The sequence below is a fragment of the Arachis hypogaea genome, chromosome 13 (assembly GCF_003086295.3).
Source record: "Arachis hypogaea cultivar Tifrunner chromosome 13, arahy.Tifrunner.gnm2.J5K5, whole genome shotgun sequence".
NCBI classification, from domain to species: Eukaryota; Viridiplantae; Streptophyta; class Magnoliopsida; order Fabales; family Fabaceae; genus Arachis; species Arachis hypogaea.
Genome location: NC_092048.1, coordinates 13595680 through 13614538, shown reverse-complemented (window position 1 = coordinate 13614538; position 18859 = coordinate 13595680). Strand labels below are relative to the sequence as shown.

The 18859-nt window shown below is 33.8% G+C and overlaps 2 protein-coding genes and 1 pseudogene across 5 annotated transcripts; 1 reads left to right on the top strand and 2 right to left on the bottom strand.

Annotated features, from left to right (window-relative positions):
• Window positions 1-1586: 1586 nt before the first annotated feature.
• LOC112737337 (polyamine oxidase 1) lies at window positions 1587-6391 on the top strand. Of its 2 annotated transcripts, none has more exons than XM_025787188.3 (10): window positions 1587-1728; window positions 1831-2080; window positions 2223-2360; window positions 2533-2585; window positions 2803-2957; window positions 4009-4152; window positions 4599-4748; window positions 5151-5405; window positions 5561-5642; window positions 5741-6391. In XM_025787188.3, the coding sequence occupies exons 1-10, from the start codon at window positions 1677-1679 to the stop codon at window positions 5950-5952; spliced, it is 1491 nt and encodes a 496-aa protein (XP_025642973.1). In that variant the 5' UTR covers window positions 1587-1676; the 3' UTR covers window positions 5953-6391. The 2 variants fall into 2 exon arrangements, with proteins under 2 accessions (XP_025642973.1, XP_072069252.1); XM_072213151.1 differs by having other exon boundaries at window positions 1595-1728; window positions 1840-2080.
• On the bottom strand, window positions 5788-8004 carry LOC112737338 (uncharacterized). 3 transcript variants are annotated; one of them, XM_025787192.3, is made up of 4 exons: window positions 7461-8004; window positions 7000-7206; window positions 6524-6671; window positions 5788-6162 (listed from the first exon to the last, which is right to left on the bottom strand). In XM_025787192.3, the coding sequence occupies exons 1-3, from the start codon at window positions 7935-7937 to the stop codon at window positions 6528-6530; spliced, it is 828 nt and encodes a 275-aa protein (XP_025642977.1). In that variant the 5' UTR covers window positions 7938-8004; the 3' UTR covers window positions 5788-6162; window positions 6524-6527. The 3 variants fall into 3 exon arrangements, with proteins under 3 accessions (XP_025642977.1, XP_025642975.1, XP_025642976.1); XM_025787190.3 differs by having other exon boundaries at window positions 5788-6293; window positions 7461-7975; XM_025787191.3 differs by having other exon boundaries at window positions 5788-6290; window positions 7461-7975.
• A 7295-nt stretch (window positions 8005-15299) lies between these two features.
• On the bottom strand, window positions 15300-18769 carry LOC112732706 (receptor-like protein EIX2; annotated as a pseudogene).
• Between the last annotated feature and the right edge of the window lie 90 nt (window positions 18770-18859).

Here is an 18859-nt window from a genome sequence, read left to right as displayed (position 1 = left end):
TTTAGTCTAATTTTTTTAGAACTTATTTGAAAATTATTTGAATATGAGAAAAGAATTCTATTTTATTTAAGAATGAAATTCATTTCTATTTAAGACTCAATTCTATGAGTTGAAAAGACTTTAACATATTAATATAATGGAATTCAATTCTTTAGTTTGAAATAATTTTTATATGAGTTAGATTTTTTTCTTTTACAATTTTGTCTTTAACAAGGAGAAGAAAAAGGACTAAAACAGTATCGAGCAAAATTCAAATAATCAATTGTAAATAGAAATATTTTTTACATTTGACATATTGAATTTATTCGGTGTGAGAATTGATTTTAAATTCAGATAATTTTTTGTCTGATTTGTAATGAAAAAAAATGAGAATTAAAATTTTAAAAGAAAATCATATCATTTCTTTTTATTTGTTTCAAAATAAGAAAGAGAATTCTAAAACTTGAGTGAATTTTAATTCATAAATTTTCAAATAGATTTTTAGTTTAGTAATATAAAAACATATTTTATCCCATCTATTTTTATTATATAAAAGTTAATATTTAATTTAAATACTTTTACATTGTGTTTAAGCTATATTTTTCTTTCTAAATGTCATGTCAAAAATTTTGCTTATTTAGCAAGATTTAAAAATTAATCAATTATTTTTTATTAAAAAATTTTAAAAAAATTAAAAAAACTCTTATATATTATTATTCAATTAAAACATAAACTACTAATTAAATACAATAATATATATTAAAAGTGTCATAATATTAATAATAATAATAATAATAATAATAATAATAATAATAATAATAATAATAATAATAATTTTTTCAGTTATAAATAATGAAATTCTATAACTTATACAAATATATTATGATTATAAAATTTTATAATTTTATATTTATATTTTTTGTATTTTTTATTTTCATTCATTTTTCTAAATTTAAGTAAGTTTAAATTTGGCACATCTCCTTATTAGGTATATTCAAATATATCATGATTATAAAATTAATTTATATTTTTAGTGTTTCTCATTCTCATTCATTTTTAAATTTTTTTTCTTTAATTATTTGCAATTCAAAAAACACCATATGAGAAGACAAAGAATAACAAGTAAAACAAATGTAAAAATAAAAATAACAAATGAAGATATAATTTTGTATAACTCTAATATAAAAAGTCTATATTTTTTTAAAAAGAAAGAAATTCAAATTCTTAAATAATAAATTATATTTTAGTTTATATTACATTTTAATGAAATAATTATATAGAATTATATACAAATTATCAAATAAATATTTTATAAAATATTTTTAATATAAAAAAATTAAATTTAATATTAATTTATATATTATTTAACCAATTTCTAAATACTATAACATTTATTAAAATACAATATATAGTATATTTAATTTATCTCTCTACACATCAAGCGGATCTCATTCTAGTATTTTTAAATATTAATAACTAAACTGATAACAAAAAAAATACATGCTAATAATCTAGTAGCATCTCTCATAATTTAATATATTTGACAAAATATCTCATATATTAATTAAAAAAAAAACTATATAAAGGACTCCCGCTAGTTATGGTTGTTATGCCAAACTAACAGAAGCTCGCATTCAGTTATTCACACACTTGTGGACTCCGTTATTCTGCTACTCTCTCTCTCTCCTTCTCTCTACATGGACTCTCACTCTCCCTCCTCCGTTATCATTGTCGGTGCCGGCGTCTCTGGTGTGATTACCTCCACCGCCATTCCTCTTGACATACACCACCAATCTTCAATTTCACTAATTTTTCTTCTTTGTTTTTTGTTTCTTCTGTTCCGGGATTAAGGTATTTCAGCCGCCAAGGTGCTAGCTGAGAACGGCATCCACGACCTCTTGATCCTCGAAGCTTCCGACCGAATCGGCGGTAGAATCCGGAAGGAAACCTTCGGTGGCGTCTCCGTCGAGCTCGGCGCCGGATGGATTGCCGGCGTCGGCGGTAAAGAGTCGAATCCTGTTTGGGAGCTTGCCGCCAAATCAGGCCTCCGAACCTTCTTCTCCGACTACAGCAATGCGCGATACAACATCTACGATCGCAGGTTCATATATTTAATTATTTATTATTTAATTATTTCTTATTTTGCGCCATTTATATCTATTGTGCGCCACTGTGCACTTTCACCGTCTCACGAGTTGCTCTGCTGTTCTTTAACTAACTGATTTAACCGTAACGAGTTGCAGTGGGAAGATATTTCCGAGTGGAATCGCTACCGACTCGTACCAAAAAGCCGTGGATTCGGCGATTCAGAACTTGAGGAACCAGGAAGCGGAAAGCGGTGGCGATCATAGCTCCACGTCCAAAGTTACGGAACCGCCTTCGTAAGTGCAATTGCTCGTCGTTTTCACGTTGAAGCTTGGGTGAACAGTTAATTTGTTCTGAAATTAGGATTGTAATAATTAACGTCAAGCATCTAATTATTTCCATGTGATATATTTTGATCATGAGATTATTCTTTTTCTTTTTTTTTTTTCGATTTTTGATTCGTTTTAGGACGCCAATTGAGCTGGCCATTGATTTCATCCTCCATGATTTTGAAATGGCAGGTTCGGTTAACATTTACGGATTCCATGTCACTTTCGACATTTGAAAATTTTAACTGTTATTTGAAGCAAGAATAAAGATAATTATTGGCCAATAATTTTATCTTCTTGTAATAAGCTAATAACATGTTTCTTGCTAAATAAGCAACGGGTTTTAAATTTATTTGCCTGTTGAGGAAGTAAGAATAACTACTGATAAAGGTGAATATTTTGAGTGCAGAGGTGGAACCAATATCTACCTTCACAGAATTTGGGGAGAGGGAATATTTGGTGGCGGATGAAAGAGGGTATGAATATTTGCTATACAAAATGGCAGAAGATTTCCTCCATACATCAGAGGGTAGAATTTTGGACAATCGTCTCAAACTCAACCAGGTTGCTCTATCTCTAATAATGAGCTCATGAACTGTACTCTCGTTCTCAGTTATTCACGGAATCCACCTTTAGAATGAACCCAATCGATCGGGAAAAATTGTCATATATACTCCTAATTAATTAAAGCATAATACGTGTTTTACAAACATTCGTAATCATTTATTTATTCTTAATTCTTTATAATATCTTTTTAATAAATATCTTTTTTAATATTAAAATTAAAAATAAAAAATACAAATTCTTATAAAACACTAATTAAGTGTGCTATGCAATAATCTCTCCCCCTATTACTGGAGTACTCATGGTACAATTATTTGTGTCAGAATTTTCATTCTGCAAATAGTCCTATGCATGCCATAACAGGAGAAGCTGAAAATCGTTATTTGTTTGCATGGATCGGACTACTTTCAAGTTCATCATTTTATAATCATTTCACTGTATATTTTTATGAATCTTATATCATTCAATATATATATATATATATAGCCAATGAGTAATAGCTCAAATGGCATAGTCTCCCCATACTCAATTAAGAGGTTGCGGGTTCGAGTCTCATATTTTTGGTAAAAAAAAATATATATATATATATAACATTATTAAATTAATCACATAAAATTACCTAAAAAGTAAAGCTTTTATTGCATAATCCTAATTTGAATCATTGATATAATATATCCAACGATCTTAATTTACCTCTCTCCTCACTTAATACTAACCTCCAATTTCTATCTTAGAGAGCGTTTAGCATCTCATAAATAATAGGTCCCAAAGTCCAATTGTGTGTATATGCTATTATGTCATCTCAATTAATATCGTGGGCACTGGACTTCATTTTTGTCTATGTCCCAACTGTATGAGAAACCACAACAAAACGTTTTTCATCAAAGATAAGAAACTAATGGATCAGCTCAGGAAACATGCATTACCTAAGTTTGATTTTTGGCTGTATTTGACTTTTGATTTTGGACTTTTGGGGACTTCATTTTTTCTTTCAAGTGGCATTTTGGACGGTAATAATGCTTCGTGACGTCTTTGCATGGATATTGTGCAGGTCGTCAGGGGAATACAGCAATCGAGAAGTGGGGTTAGAGTGGTGACAGAGGATGGTCGCTTTTACGAAGCTAATTACGTAGTTCTTTCCGTTAGCATCGGCGTTCTGCAAAGCGACTTCATTTCCTTCAATCCACCCTTGCCCGTATGTCTCGTCTTACCATATTAGACAAGCATTTCTCTTTTTATTGCATGATCGCATTGACGTGAACTCATGTTATGTGAACATCTCACTTGAATTTAATAGTAATAAATTGGCTTCGTCTTTATTAATATGACAATGTTTAATTTAATGTTTGTATCAATTTTTTGTACCAATAATTATATTAAAATTAATTCAAACATTTTAGTTAGATCTAACAGTTTAAAGCTCTTCATTAACCAACTCATGTGATTCCTTTGATCACTCTCCTGTGTGTGTTGATAATATCAAGAAATTTATTTTGTATACTCAACTAATTCTAAACACCACCACTCATTTTTTATCAGTATTTTTGATGCTATGGCAATATAAGTTAATATTTAGTGCTTTCAGTTTTGTAAAACAATATGTATGTCTATGTCCATAACAAATGATCAAAAAATTGACAGAGATGGAAATCGGAAGCCATCACGAAATGTGAAGTTATGGTTTACACAAAAATCTTTCTGCAATTTCCATATAAGTTCTGGCCAGGTTGTCCCGAAAAGGAATTTTTCATCTATGCACACGATCGGAGAGGCTACTACACATTTTGGCAGGTTCGTTTGAAATGTTTCTCAATTCTTTGTCTATTTTGTTTCTCACCAGGTAACCATCTTCTGCTATTCAGTTGGTCGAACAAGGAAACTTTAAAGTTTAAACGCTTGTAATTTATATTTTAACAACTCCTTGTTAGATATAACGGTATATAGCTAGGTTAATTATTAGTTGGTTAGTTATAGACTACTTTAGTTGCCAAGGCTAATTCACATTATATATAGGGTCCTCACTACCTTTGAAATCAAAGTTTCTGCAGAAAATCATGTCACTCCTTTATCAAGAGACGTAATCCATGTCAATAGTTCGTTCTAAATTTGGAGTAGTTTAACTACTGAGCTTCATAGAGTTTATTTGCAGATTATCTTTTTGAACAATCTTCTGATTTGCCGCTTTATGACCAGCACATGGAGAGCGCATACCCTGGTTCCAATATCTTGGTTGTGACATTGACAAATGGGGAATCTAAACGTGTGGAAGCTCAACCTGATACAGACACTTTGAGAGAAGCTATGGTGGTACTGAGGGATATGTTTGGGCCAGACATACCTGATGCCATAGATATACTTGTTCCACGCTGGTGGAATAACAGGTTCCAACGTGGAAGCTATAGTAACTATCCTATTATCTCTAATCCCCAAGTTTTCTACAATATCAAGGTTTGCTTACTGCGTTAAATACGCTTCATCATATATATTGCAATTCTGACTATTCCCCTGAGTTCTGATTGCATTTTGTTATCAATTTCTATCGAAAATATACCTCAGTTTCCCATTGTGTTTATTTGCCTTGTATCTGTATGGGTGTGCTCCAGGCCCCAGTAGGCCGCATTTTCTTTACTGGAGAGCATACGAGTGAAAGATTTAATGGCTACGTACATGGTGCATACCTCGCAGGTAAGACTCCCAAACTTTACTTTGATATTTCATGAAAATGTAATTGATAATTGCAATAGCAATAACAATTACAGTTGTGGATGTCAATTGCTTAACAGGTATTGAAACCAGCAGAGCGGTATTAGAAGAAATGAGAAAGGAGAGGGAAACAGAAGATGGGAGCCAAACTCAATTGCCAGAGCCATTGCTAGCGCTAACAGAGTCATTAACAATGTCACAATCAGACATGGTCTCAAATCTCCACAAATGCGACATTCCAACACAGTTATATCTCAGTGGCAAACGTGGGATCACAGAGGCCATATTATGACTAGATGAACCTGCAGAGAAACCCCATGTAGATGATGGAAGAAGCATGGCTAACCAGAATCACGACTTGGTGGTTGTTGGTCCAAGGACAGTTCAATCCCTTGGTGTCATTGGTAGGGCTGATCAACGAATTCAGAATAGTATGCACAAACAAACATCCCATTTCTTCGGCCATGGCACAAATGTATCCACCACCTAAACGCAATTGGTTCTGGCAACAGTAATAAAAGCATCAAAATGCAGGGAGTCATGGCTAACTGCACAGTGCACAAGACATCGCAGAATGCTACTCCTCCATGCTAGTACTCGTAATTTGACCACCAAAGTTGTGAATCCATTCTTCTATTCTCAAAGTCGTAATTTAGCGTACTTCAGTATGTGTAAGATGCTCCAAAAAGTAAAAGTTCGTCCCCAAAGTAAAACAAAAACTAATTTTGCAATTACAAGTTCTCAAAACAGTAATATCATCAATTTGTCATAGTTCTAGAAAAAAGATTGATTTACTTCCATAGCAGATAGCTATGCTATGTTGAATGAAATTATCAGCTGTGTATAGTAAGAAATTCCCAAACCTTATTAGGAGATATTTGCATTCTTCAATGATTGGCATGCCACTGAACCTGCAGATGTACGCATGATATCCACCCCCAGCATTGCAACACAAGAATCATCTGTCTTTAGATGAGGCTGCACTGTTTCCCATATCTTCTTCTTTTGAATCTGCAGGTTGTCACACAAGATAGAACAATAATAACTAATGACATAACTAATCAATTGCTCCTTCTCTACAATTCATCTATATATGAAATATGTGAGAAAAACTAAATCTGCTTGAGTTATTGGTGTTCTTCCTAAAGCTCAGTCTGTATTTCCTTGGACATCAGATTCATTGTTTTTAAACATTTTCACAGTGAACTTCCTATACAATATATGTAAAGGTATAACCGTAAACCAGAGGCTTTATTTATATAAGCACATATTATCCAAATTCTGTAACTTCAGTGATCAGCTAGTTAATCATACTAATTAAGCAAGTAAGATATATTGCCTGATTGGGAGTGCCAGCAACAGGTTGATTATCCTTTTCATCCTCTGATCCGAACCATATTCTTTCACCAGGGATTGCATCCTCCGGAGGGAACAGAAGTTCAACATTCTCATGCTTTGCATCAGAAGCAGCCATGAGCATTCCACAAGACTTGACACCACGCATATTCCTTGGTTTCAGATTTGAAAGAACAATAACCTTTTTGCCCTGCATAGGCACCATACCATTTGTTAATTTGTATAGCAAAACACAAATGGGACACCGAAGTCACTAATTCCCTATTTCCAATCTATTTCTGCAATATTGCCGCAAAGAAATCAACTAACTTGACCAATCAAAATTCCGTAATCCGTCATCATATATTGCACAACATAAAATATATATGTGCAGAACTAACAATCAAAATTATGTACACTATCAACTAAATCCTCGTTGATATATATATATATATAAAAGAGCACCTGAAGTTGTTCAAGAGGGACATAGTTGACAAGACCACTACATATGATTCTGGGTTCAGGCTCACCAATATCAACCTCTTCCACATAAAGAGAATCAGCTTCTTCATGCTTCCACGCTTTCACAATTTGACCAACTCTTATATCAAGTAACCCCGCCGCATCCTTAGCACTATTATTGTCGTTCTTCTCAGTGCCTTCACCATTACCATCATTGGATGCCGTTGTGGGTTCCGCCACTGTTTCAGAAGAAGAGGAAGAAGAAGAAAGTGTGCAAAATGAAGGGAACCCAGATGGGGTTCTGCTCCATCTTCTTGTTACTGATGATGATGAAGAAATGGAGAAAAGAGGGAACTTGTTGCGACGGAAGCGCGTGGCGTTGGAAATGAGGGAGCGGTGAGTTGAAGATGTAGCTGAGAAGAAGGAGGAGAGTGATGAGAGCAGAACAGCTCCACCACCACTCTTTAGCGCATTCGCCATTTTTTGCTGTCGCTCATTTTTTGATGTTGTTCTCAAGATAAATTACTATCCTTTTGTGGTCAATCTTAAAATTTTAAATTCTTTTGGATCAGTTTGAAAATTTTATAAATTTAGGGGTTAAAATGAATATCCCCTAAATTGTAAGGTCATTGAATGAAATTATACCTACTTCGGTTTAACTATTAAAAAGGTATAAGAAAAAAGTCATGTTAAAAACGATAGAAAACTTAAAAAATTACAATTATTCTTTTAAAAAGAGATAAGTTGTCATAAATAAAACATGATGTCAATTCATTGTTAATAATTAAGACTAGAGTAAATACTTTTTTCGACCCCTATCCTTTTTGAAAATTGACTATACGCCCCCTAACGTTTATAAATTATCAAATCGGCTCCTATCCATATACTCCGTGATACCAATCAGTCTTTCCGTTGGTTTTTTTGTTCAAAGTCGTCGGAAAATGCTGAGCTGTAAGGTGCAGCCCGTGACAGATGGATGCACACTTACGCGATAGTAGGAACAACCCAGGAAGATTCTGTCCAGATTCTTGGCTGTCCCAGACTCTTGCATTTAGGGTGCTGGAACTTGGCCTTCATACCCTCACTTGCATTGATACTTGAACCCACCATAGTCTTCCTCTAGACACGGCGTGTGTTAGAGGTTGAAGATTGCTCTGGATCGCTCATGCTTGATACACTAGTGTTAGGGTTTAGAAATGGGGAGACTGAGATTTCACACAAAACGAGTCATAGGGCTTCTTTTCAAAACGACGCCGCTTTGCTGAGTGTGGAGGGACTTAATTGTCCAAATGCACACAGAGCATTCCACGCAGGATGATCCAACGCCACGTCACGGGCTGCACCTTACAGCTCAACATTTTCCGACGACTTTGAATGGAGAAACCAACGGAATGGCTAATTGGTATCACAGAGTATATGGATAGGGGCCGATTTGGTAATTTATAAACGTTAGGGAGCGTGTAGTCAATTTTCAAAAAGGACAGGGGTCGGAAAGGATATTTACTCTTAAGACTATTAGGTAGCGTTTGTTTTGAGATATTGAGACAGAGACTGAGACTCAGTATAATGTTTGTTGGTTCAGAGACTGTTACTAAACTTTTTGTCTTTGTATCTAAAATTTCAGTATTTCAGTATCTCCAAAAAGTAGGGACACAGGGAACTAAAATTTTTTGAGATGGAGACTGAAATTTTAATAACATTTTATACCTAAAATACCCTCCTTTCAATTAATTAATTCCAATTTTACTCTTTGTGTAAATTAAATTAGAATTTTATTCTTATTTCAATTTCTGTCTCCCACTTTGCACCAAATAGAATACTGAGATTTATTTCAATCTCTGTCTCTTAGTCTCTGTCTCTCAATCTTAATTTTTCCATCTCTATCTTTCTGCCAAATGCTATAGGAAAACGAACAAACTAGTTGATCCAACCCATAAATGAATAGGATTGGTTGTGAATATAATAAAGTTCAAAATCAAAACCAATCATATACTACTTTATCTAGTGTCACCCCTACTAATAATAAAGAGATTCAAGTTGTTTTGTCGATTTTTAGCAAATTGATGGTGGTTCGATTCTAATGGTCTAGGAGCGAAACTAACTCCTCTTTTGCAGGTACCAATTTTCTATAAGTGCATCAAAATGTCTTCGATTAGACGGGTATTGAAATAACAAGTAAATAAAATTTGTAAAAAGGTAAAAGAAGATAAAGACAATGAATTCGAAAAGTAAATTAGCTGAAATCGGAAAAGGTTTGCATTGAGATTTAAAGAAAGCAGTAAAGGTGTCTTGGACTGAGTCAAAGGACTTTTGGCAAGAAAATTAAAGATACTGAAAGATAAATTGCATTCGAAAGTTAAATCATTACTTGAAACATAAATTTGCTTGAAAAGGTAAAGTTTACAGAAAGTTAAATTGAAAAGATAAAGACATGGAAGGAACCCTACAGATAATTAACTCAAAATAGACTCAGAAAGTCTCTGGGACGTGAGTGTGTGTGAGTAATTTTTGGAGTAAAGTTCCAACCCTTATTCCCTAAAACTTTTTAGTATTTATAGTCTACTTCTATAACCGATTATTAATTACATAGCGCTGTCTTGTATGTGCACTCCCAGGTAACTGTTCCGACTCTTTTGCCAATAAACATTATCCACAAATTCCTCACATGATGAAAGCCTTCAAATTTTCCACTTACGTAACTGCTCAATCTGCTATTCGAACAACTATTTGATTACTCATTTCAAATACTTGTTCGACTAGGCCCATTCGATTTAATAAGGTGTTTGAAATCGAGTCTGTGTAAGTTCTCCCAACCAATGTCTACACGTACATCTTTTCAACAACTGCATACATCCCAATCGACTTTTTCACTACTTCGAACTAACTTACCTTAATCGAAAATATTGTTCGACTAACACAAATGTTTAAAAGTCTAAATTACAGTTATCATTTTACCCTTTAGAAAAGATAAATCTGGTATTATTTCTTGTAACAAAATAATTATTAGTTCCTTTCTAGTTTTTAACCCATGATTACTTCAGTTACAAGTTACAACTTAAGACCATTGTTTTGCTCGATTTCGTCATCTCTTTCTCGGAATCAATTTCCACTTTTCCTTAAGATCAACGACCTAGGTACATACTTATTTCATTGTTTCTTGAAATCGTTAAAGCAATAGGGTTCATGCCATTATAATAGGATAAATTGTCAAATTCGTCTGTAAAAGATCATTCGTTCTCTAAATTAGTCCCAAAAAAAAAATTTTAATCAAATTCGTTCTTCAAAGATTTTAAATTAATTATGTTAGTCCTTTTGTCATTTTTTTTATTGACGGCGCTAAAATTTGTTAATATGACATGTTAAGTGATACTACAATACACACATAAGAGTCTTAATTGACTATTAATATAAAAAATTTATAAAATTAGATCAAATCAAAATCTAATTGAGAAAAAAACTTGAAGCATTAAAATCTCTCAATTTGGGATTGATTTTATCTAATTTCATGAATTTATCATTTTAACCGCCAATTAGGACTACAACTTATCACATCAATAAATTTTGACGCCATTAGAAACGTAAGTGATGGAAAGACTAAAATGATTAACTTAAAATTTTTAAAGGACAAATTTGATTAAAAAAAATCTTTTGAAAACTAATTTGGAGAATGAATAATCTTTTAGAGATTAATTTGGGCATTTACTCTATTATAATAGGGATATGTAAACAACAACAACAATTTTAGCTCGAATAGTAAAATGAACTCCATTTTTGCCATCAAGCCATGCACTTCGTTTCTTCCTTCCAAAACCTCTGTGATTTCGCAAACATAAAAGAGGGAGCACAGATCCTATCAATTAAAAAATCTCCTTGATTGGAGGCCATTGTATAACATCGTACAGAAAGAAGGTACACAACAAAGCCACAAACATAAATAGAAGAATACATGTATATAAGATGGAATCAGAGTAAATAATTGAAATTTGAATTACACATGAAACCAAAGATGTAATATCTTTGAAAATGATGATTAACTCAGTTTTCAGTGTCCTCAGACCTCAGGCTTAATAACTTATAAACAACTTGATCCATGATAGAGAAATAAACAAACCCCCATGAACTCTTGACTGCAAAACTCCTGCTGCAAAACCCAAACCAAGACTCAAGTAAAACCATCCATGAACAAGAATAGAAGTAATGTGAGAAATCACTGACGAGGGAGTATCAATGTAATAGTCCTAACACAGTGAACGAGTATATTGAGTAAGTGTATATAACTGTAACCGAAATGACGTTTAATTCTCTCCACAATTCTCACTCTAGTATTTTCCTACCTAAAACCAATGATCCTCACTTCCTATTTATATCTCTCTCCTGTAACTAACTCCCTAAATTCACACCTCTTCTCCTATATGGATATTTAAAAGGAGTAATCTCTATGTTCCCCTAAACTTCTTGGCTGTTGGAACTTAGCTTCTTCAGGTTTAGCGCGTTAGGTGAGAGAGAGAGGCAATCTGTTGTTTGAATTAGGATAGTTAGACGGGCGGGTCTGGGTCTCGGTTCGTTTTGTGTGTGGGCCGGGTGTCCAATAGATGGTGCTGCCTCAACAATTCAAATGTTCCATGTGGGTCTCGATGTCCTTGCTGTAGACAAAGATGTCATTAAAGAAGACTAACATAAATTTCCGCAGGTTATGAGGGCTTGAAACGTGAATGGGGCATTTGTGAGGCCAAAAGGCATTAGGAGAAATTTGTAGTGACTTTCATGGATGCGAAAACATCCTCCTCTTTCATGCAAATTTTAGATTCAGCTTAGAAAACACCGCTGCCCCTGCAAGTTCATCAAACACAAAAATGCCACCTGCCATCTAAAGCATTTTATGAATTATCTTGTCCATCTCTGTCTTCTGGTAATGAGGATACCAGTAAGGCCTAATGTTGGGAATGGTAATGAGTCCATTGCGGTGGTAGTCCCGATGGAGTCTGGAAAAGTTCCTGTAATCACCTTCAAACCGACCCAACTCCATCACAAAGAAATTGGCCTGTAGCCACCCACCCCTTGTTCGATGGAAGCAGAGAGGAAGTTCGCCTCTGCTCTTGGAGTGGAGGGAGAGAGTATTGAGGGTCAACACTGGAGTTTTTTCTTGTAGTTCCTCCAAGAACCCCTTGGTAGCTGGATTTGGGGCACTATAACTTGCTGTAGATGCAGGGCTTGAAGTGGAGGGGATTTGGGCTCTCAGTAGAGGAAATAGCGTTGTTAGGCCTGGCCCAATTACTGCCACAAGGCCTACCCACACCAGCTCCTCTTGCAAAATTGGAAAGGTTTCAAAATTGAACCTTCACATATACATAAGACAAGCTAAGGTCAAGAATGTGCAGGCTAAGATGTACCTGTTAACAATTAATTTTCTATAAGAAGAAAACCATCCAACACAATTGCCATTGTTTTATGTATTTAATCAAATTAATTTTTCTGTCCTACAGTTCACTAGCCAAAGTAAATTGTTTATTGATTGATGACTGCACTTGGAAGAAAAGGAAGAGTTCTTTGATTTTAATTTATTATGCTGATTATTATTATTTGCAAAGTATGCTTTAACAATAAACAATGCCACTCTGCCGCCTGCTATTAAGTAATGTCAAATTTCCGGTGTTCTTAACTTGCAGTGGAAATTATTAAATAACATTGTCATTCTTGTCAGGAAAATTCAATAACTTGGGGACAAAAAGTTCAAATAGAAGTAATAATGTGTTCTAATAAACGCAGTGTTCTTAATTTCTCTTTGGCAAGAAATTGTTATTTCACAGAGGAAAAAAAGAAGACTGGTTTTTAACTTTGAAAAATAGCTCATACAAAAAATAAGAAAAATATATTCTTATTATATAAAGGTTGATACTTAAGTTTTCTTATATTGTGTTTAAGCCATATTTTTCCTTCTAATGATGTCATGTGGGCAATTTTGTTTACTTTGAAAAAATTTGGAAATCAACCAATTATCTTTTAGTAAAAAATTTTTAAGAAAAATTAAATTCTTTTATCTATTATTATTCAATTAAAAGATAAAATACTAATTAAATACAATAAATATACATTAAAAATGTTATAATAATAATAATTATAAAAATTTTCAATTACAAATATTGAAATTCTACAACTTAAACATATTAGTACTCTTTTTTTTTTTTTTTCAAAGATAAATATTATTTTATTAATATAAAATAAAAGTGTTTCCATAAGGAAGTACAAAAGAATTGGGTATTCCCATTTATCATTAGCTGTGACCGAAAGACTAAGAGCTTAAAGAAGAGTAAAGTAAGAGTAAAGAAAAAGTAGCATCTATTAGGTATGGTTCACGAGTTCACGCACTAAATTGCTAGCTTCTTTCACTATCTTTGGTGCTGGGCTTATTACCTTCTCAAAAACACACCGATTCCTCGCTTTCCAAGTGCTCCAACACAACGCCGCTATGAGGAGGGTCTTTTGTCTACCGTCGAATTGAGCCGTTACCCAGAATAAGACTCGTTGCCACCAATTGAAAAAAGTTTCTTCTTCTCTCATCCATAGGTCAGGGGTTATTAAGCTTAGGCTCCATATTATTGAAGACAGGAGGCATTGGAACAAAGCATGAGAAATTGATTCAGCCTTCAACATACATCTTGGACAAGTGGCAGGAGTGGATGCGAACCGGCTGTGAACTTGTTGCAACACCATTATTACAACTACATTATTTGGTCTACTTATGCATGCTACATAAGACTTTACTAATCTTTAATTATTAATTTCTAATACTAATTAGCAAAAACTCCTTCAAGTATACATTAAAAGTGTCATGATAATAATTATAAAAATTTTTAGTTACAAATATTAAAATTCTACAACTTAAACATGTTAATACTCTTACTAATACTCCTTCAAGTAAGTTTAAATTTGTCACATTTTCTTACTAAATACATTCAAATATATTATGATTATAAAATTAATTCATAATTTTATATTTACATTTTTTTTGTATTTTTCATTCTCATTTATTTTTCTAACCCCAAGTAAGTTCAAATTTAGCGCATCTCCTTATTAGGCATATTTAAATCATGATTATAAAACTAATTTATATTTTTGGTGTTTCTCATTCTCATTTATTTTGTTTAAATTTTTTTTAATTATTTGCAACCCAAAGAACATTATATGAGAAGACAAAGTATGACAAATAAAATAAATGTAAAATAGAAGCAACAAATAAAAATATAATTTTGTACAACTCTAATATAAAAGGTCTATATCTTTTTAAAAAATAAATAAATTTAAAATTTTAAAGCCATAGACTATATTTTAATTTATATTATATTTTAGTTGAATAATTATATAAAATTATATACAAATTATCAAATAAATATTCTGCAAAATATTTTTAATATAAAAAATTAAATTTAACATTAATTTACATATTATCTAATCAATCTCTAAATAATATAACACTAATTAGAATACACTATACAGTATAATTAATTTATCTCTTGACGCATCAAGGGTCTTACTCTAGTTTAAAATAAAATGAAAAGCACCTGAGGTTCTTTAGGGGCTAAACTGTATATAGCATAAAATTTAAGGATGTTAAAAACAATTATTCCCATTTCGCTTTGCTGTTTTATTTTGAGTAAAACCTCACCTACACACAAACAATTTTTTTACTATGATGATTATGGACAAAACACAATAGCCTAAACCAAATGCCAATTTTACCTTTTACACTATAACTACTACAACACCACCATGCACCATCACCATTACCACCATTGCTTTCCACCATTAAGTTACTTTTGGCAACAAAAAAAATGAAAAAAAAAAAAGGACCAAGACAGAAGCCGTTCACAGATTATGATTAAAACATAAATTTCAAGCTCCTAAGGTTACATTTGGCTTGCTGTAACTACAAACCAATCAGAGACCTTATTCAAAATGAAACTAAAATATATGAGTATACAACGAGAACACAATAAACCATTTAATGGTGTATGAAACAAAAAAGTAAAAACACTGACAGTCTGACACCTGCTACAATGAGGCTACTTCTTTTGGACAGAATTTTCACCATAGTCTCAATATCTTGTAAACAACTTGATCCATTATTGCAAAATAGACACCACCCCACGATCTCTTTATTGAAAAGATTAAATAAGGAATCAGAATTCCTGCTGCAAACCCCAAACCAAGACTCAAGTAAAACCATTTATCAATTAACCTATCATCATTTGCATCCTCATTATTTTCTCCCTTGTTGTAGTCATGACTAGGATAAACATCGTTTGGACACTTTACAAGAAGGGGAGGACCACACAGACCAGGATTCCCAACATAACAAGATTCATCAAAGGTTGTCATGTGACCTGTATAAGGAATGACACCTGAGAAGTTGTTGTTGGACAAATCTAGGTACCCCAAAAATGATAAAGAAGCCAAGCTAGAGGGAATCATTCCAGAGAGTTGATTATGAGAGAGATCAAGAGATGAAAGTTGATGCAAATTTGACATGCCTTCAGGAATTTGGCCAGTTATATGATTTCTTGACAAGTTGAGAACTACCAAACCAGATAGCTTTGTAATTTCCTTGGGAAGATTTCCAGTGAAATTATTATCTGAAAGGTCTATGCTAGTAACAAGAGAAAGAGTCTTGGTATACACTAGAGATTGGCCCTTTGTAGTCACAACCAAGCTTTCTTCATAGTACACTTTGTACACATCCTCAAATCCTCCGTACCTTAAATATTTGTTTTTCTTTCGCTCATCAACTATAGCTTTCAGATGACCTAGGCTAGGTGGAATGTTGCCATCCAAGTTATTTCTGGCAAGATCTAGGACTTGTAATGCATTGAGTTTTGAAAGCTCAAGTGGCAATCCTCCAGAAAATGCATTAGACCTTAACCTAAGAATTCTAAGGTGTGCAAAACCATCCGTTAGCCAAGGTGGAATACTGCCTGAAAATCCATTGTTTCCAATATCAATGGTTTCCAAATTGGACAAATTTCTAAAAGACAATGGCAAAGTCCCCCAAAAATTGTTATTACTTAGATGCAATGATCTGAGTCTTTGCAGCTGACCCAATGAAACAGGAATTATCCCAAAAAAATTATTGCTCCCAAGGTCTAATACCTCCAGAGATGAACAATCTCCAAGGCTTGGAGGGACCTTTCCTGTTAAATTGTTGTTTGAAAGATCCAGGACCACAAGTGACTGCACTTTTCCTAAAGACATTGGTATTTCTCCTTGAAGCTGATTATGTGAAAAAGATAAAAATTCTATGCCAAACATGATGTTCCTTGGGATAGCACCATAAAAACGATTGTGTGAAAAATCTAAAAATGAAACTGGCACTGTTGGAAGGTGAATTGGTCCCTCAAACTTATTAAAGCTTAGATCAACAGCAGTAAATTGTGCAATAGGTATTGGAGTTGGAAGCTTTCCCTGTAATTCATTATGGGAAATGTTTAAATATGACATATTAGATGACATATCCCAAAACCAATTTGGCACAAAACCAGAAATGCCAGCATTTGAGAAGTCTAAGTAATCAACCTTATTTTGTGATTTCAACCAAGCAGGAAAAGAAGGCCCTAGAACACATGAACCCATTTCAAGATCGGTGAGTTGGAATGGTGGGATCCAATGGGAGCTAACAGTCACAAAGAATGAATTGGAAGACAGCAATAAAGTATCAAGCTGACTTAGCTTTGAGAAATGGGCTTCAGAGATCACACCTGTTAACTGATTGTCAATGACACTTAAAATTTGCAACTGAGAAAGTTGTCCTATGCTTTCTGGGAGAGTCCCATTGAGTCTGTTGACTCCAAGGTCCAAAGAGGTAAGCTTTTGCAATGACCCTCTGGAAACTGGAATGGGACCTTCAAGTAGGTTAAAAGAAAAGTAGAGTTCAACAAGATTTTCTAGTTGATTGGGATTTTACCAGTGAGTTGATTGAAGGATAGGTCAAAGGTCTTCAAATAAGGAAAAGGTTTTCTTGAATGACAGTTGTCTATTCCTTCAAGATATTCAGGTAGTCTTCCTGTGATTTTGTTATGCGAAAGCCGGAAAAAATTCAAGTTGCAGAGTTTACCGATGGAAACTGGAAGTTCACCCTCAATAGGATTGTCAGAAAGATCAAGGTGAACCAGAGAAGTCAAGTTTCCAAAAGAAGATGGAAGCTTCCCATATATTTGATTAGCTACCAAATTGAGAACTTGTGTCTTTTCCCATCTTCCCCTGAAGAGTTGAGAGCAGTTTGCTGTCAGATTCTCATTGTCCAATAATTTCAAGGACAATAAATTTGGCATCTCTCCAAAACCAAGTGGTATGCTTCCATACATGTGATTATGGCTTATATCAATATGATGTAGGCTGGTTATATTTACAAGCCAATCAGGTATTTTTGACACAATGTCGTTAGATCTAAGATCCATCACAGCAAGTGAAGTGAAATTCAGCGATGGAAGAATCGGAATATGACCTTGCAGGCTACAATCAGATAGATGCAACTCAACTAAAGAAGGCAGTGTATTTATTGCACTAACCCAATCAGTTCCTACCATTGAAAGGTCAACTCCACGCAAGGCAAGATGTTCCAAAGAGACAAGACCAGTCACCCATTTCAGGGTTTCAGCATGTAAGCTTAAAACCTCACTGCTTATATCAAGAGACTTCAAATGAGAGAGGTTTCTGAAATTTCGAGGAATTTTTCCACGAAAACCAGCATATGAGAGGTTAAGATATTGCAAATTCTCTAGTGATCCAAGGAATGCAGGTATTGGTATACCATTGAAGGAGTTGAGACTCAAGTCTAAATGCCTTAATGACTTGAGTTTCATCAACGACGGTCTTACTGCACCACTTAGATTAAGCAATCCATACCTGTTATAAGAACCTGGGAGATCAATTGCAACAACGGCTCCCGTGCGGTTGTCACAGCGTATTCCATGCCATTGACAGCATTTTCTGTCCATCCATGATGAAAGCTGGTTTGCAGGATCATCAAGCCCATCTTTGAAGTCTATTAGAGCTTCTCTATCGGAAGCTAGGCAATCAACCGGTTGAGCATAGCTGTTGGGAGCATAATATGTGTTTGTGAAGCAAAATACTAGTAACAAAAATGCAACTAAGGTGATCTTTTCCATGGTTGTTGCTCTCAGGTCTGGCTGCAAACCAACATATTCTTGTCAATTCTTAACCTGTCCTCATTATTAATTTCTGTGTTACATGATAAACTTACTTTAATTCCATGGAAGCCTTCCAAGCTGAGCCATCACACGGACGAGACAAGATGGATATATACAAAGTTGATATAAAAATAAATATATGCAAGACAGAATGATTGACCAGAAAAATGCATCAGAAAGAGAAGCAAATGTTTCTGAAAA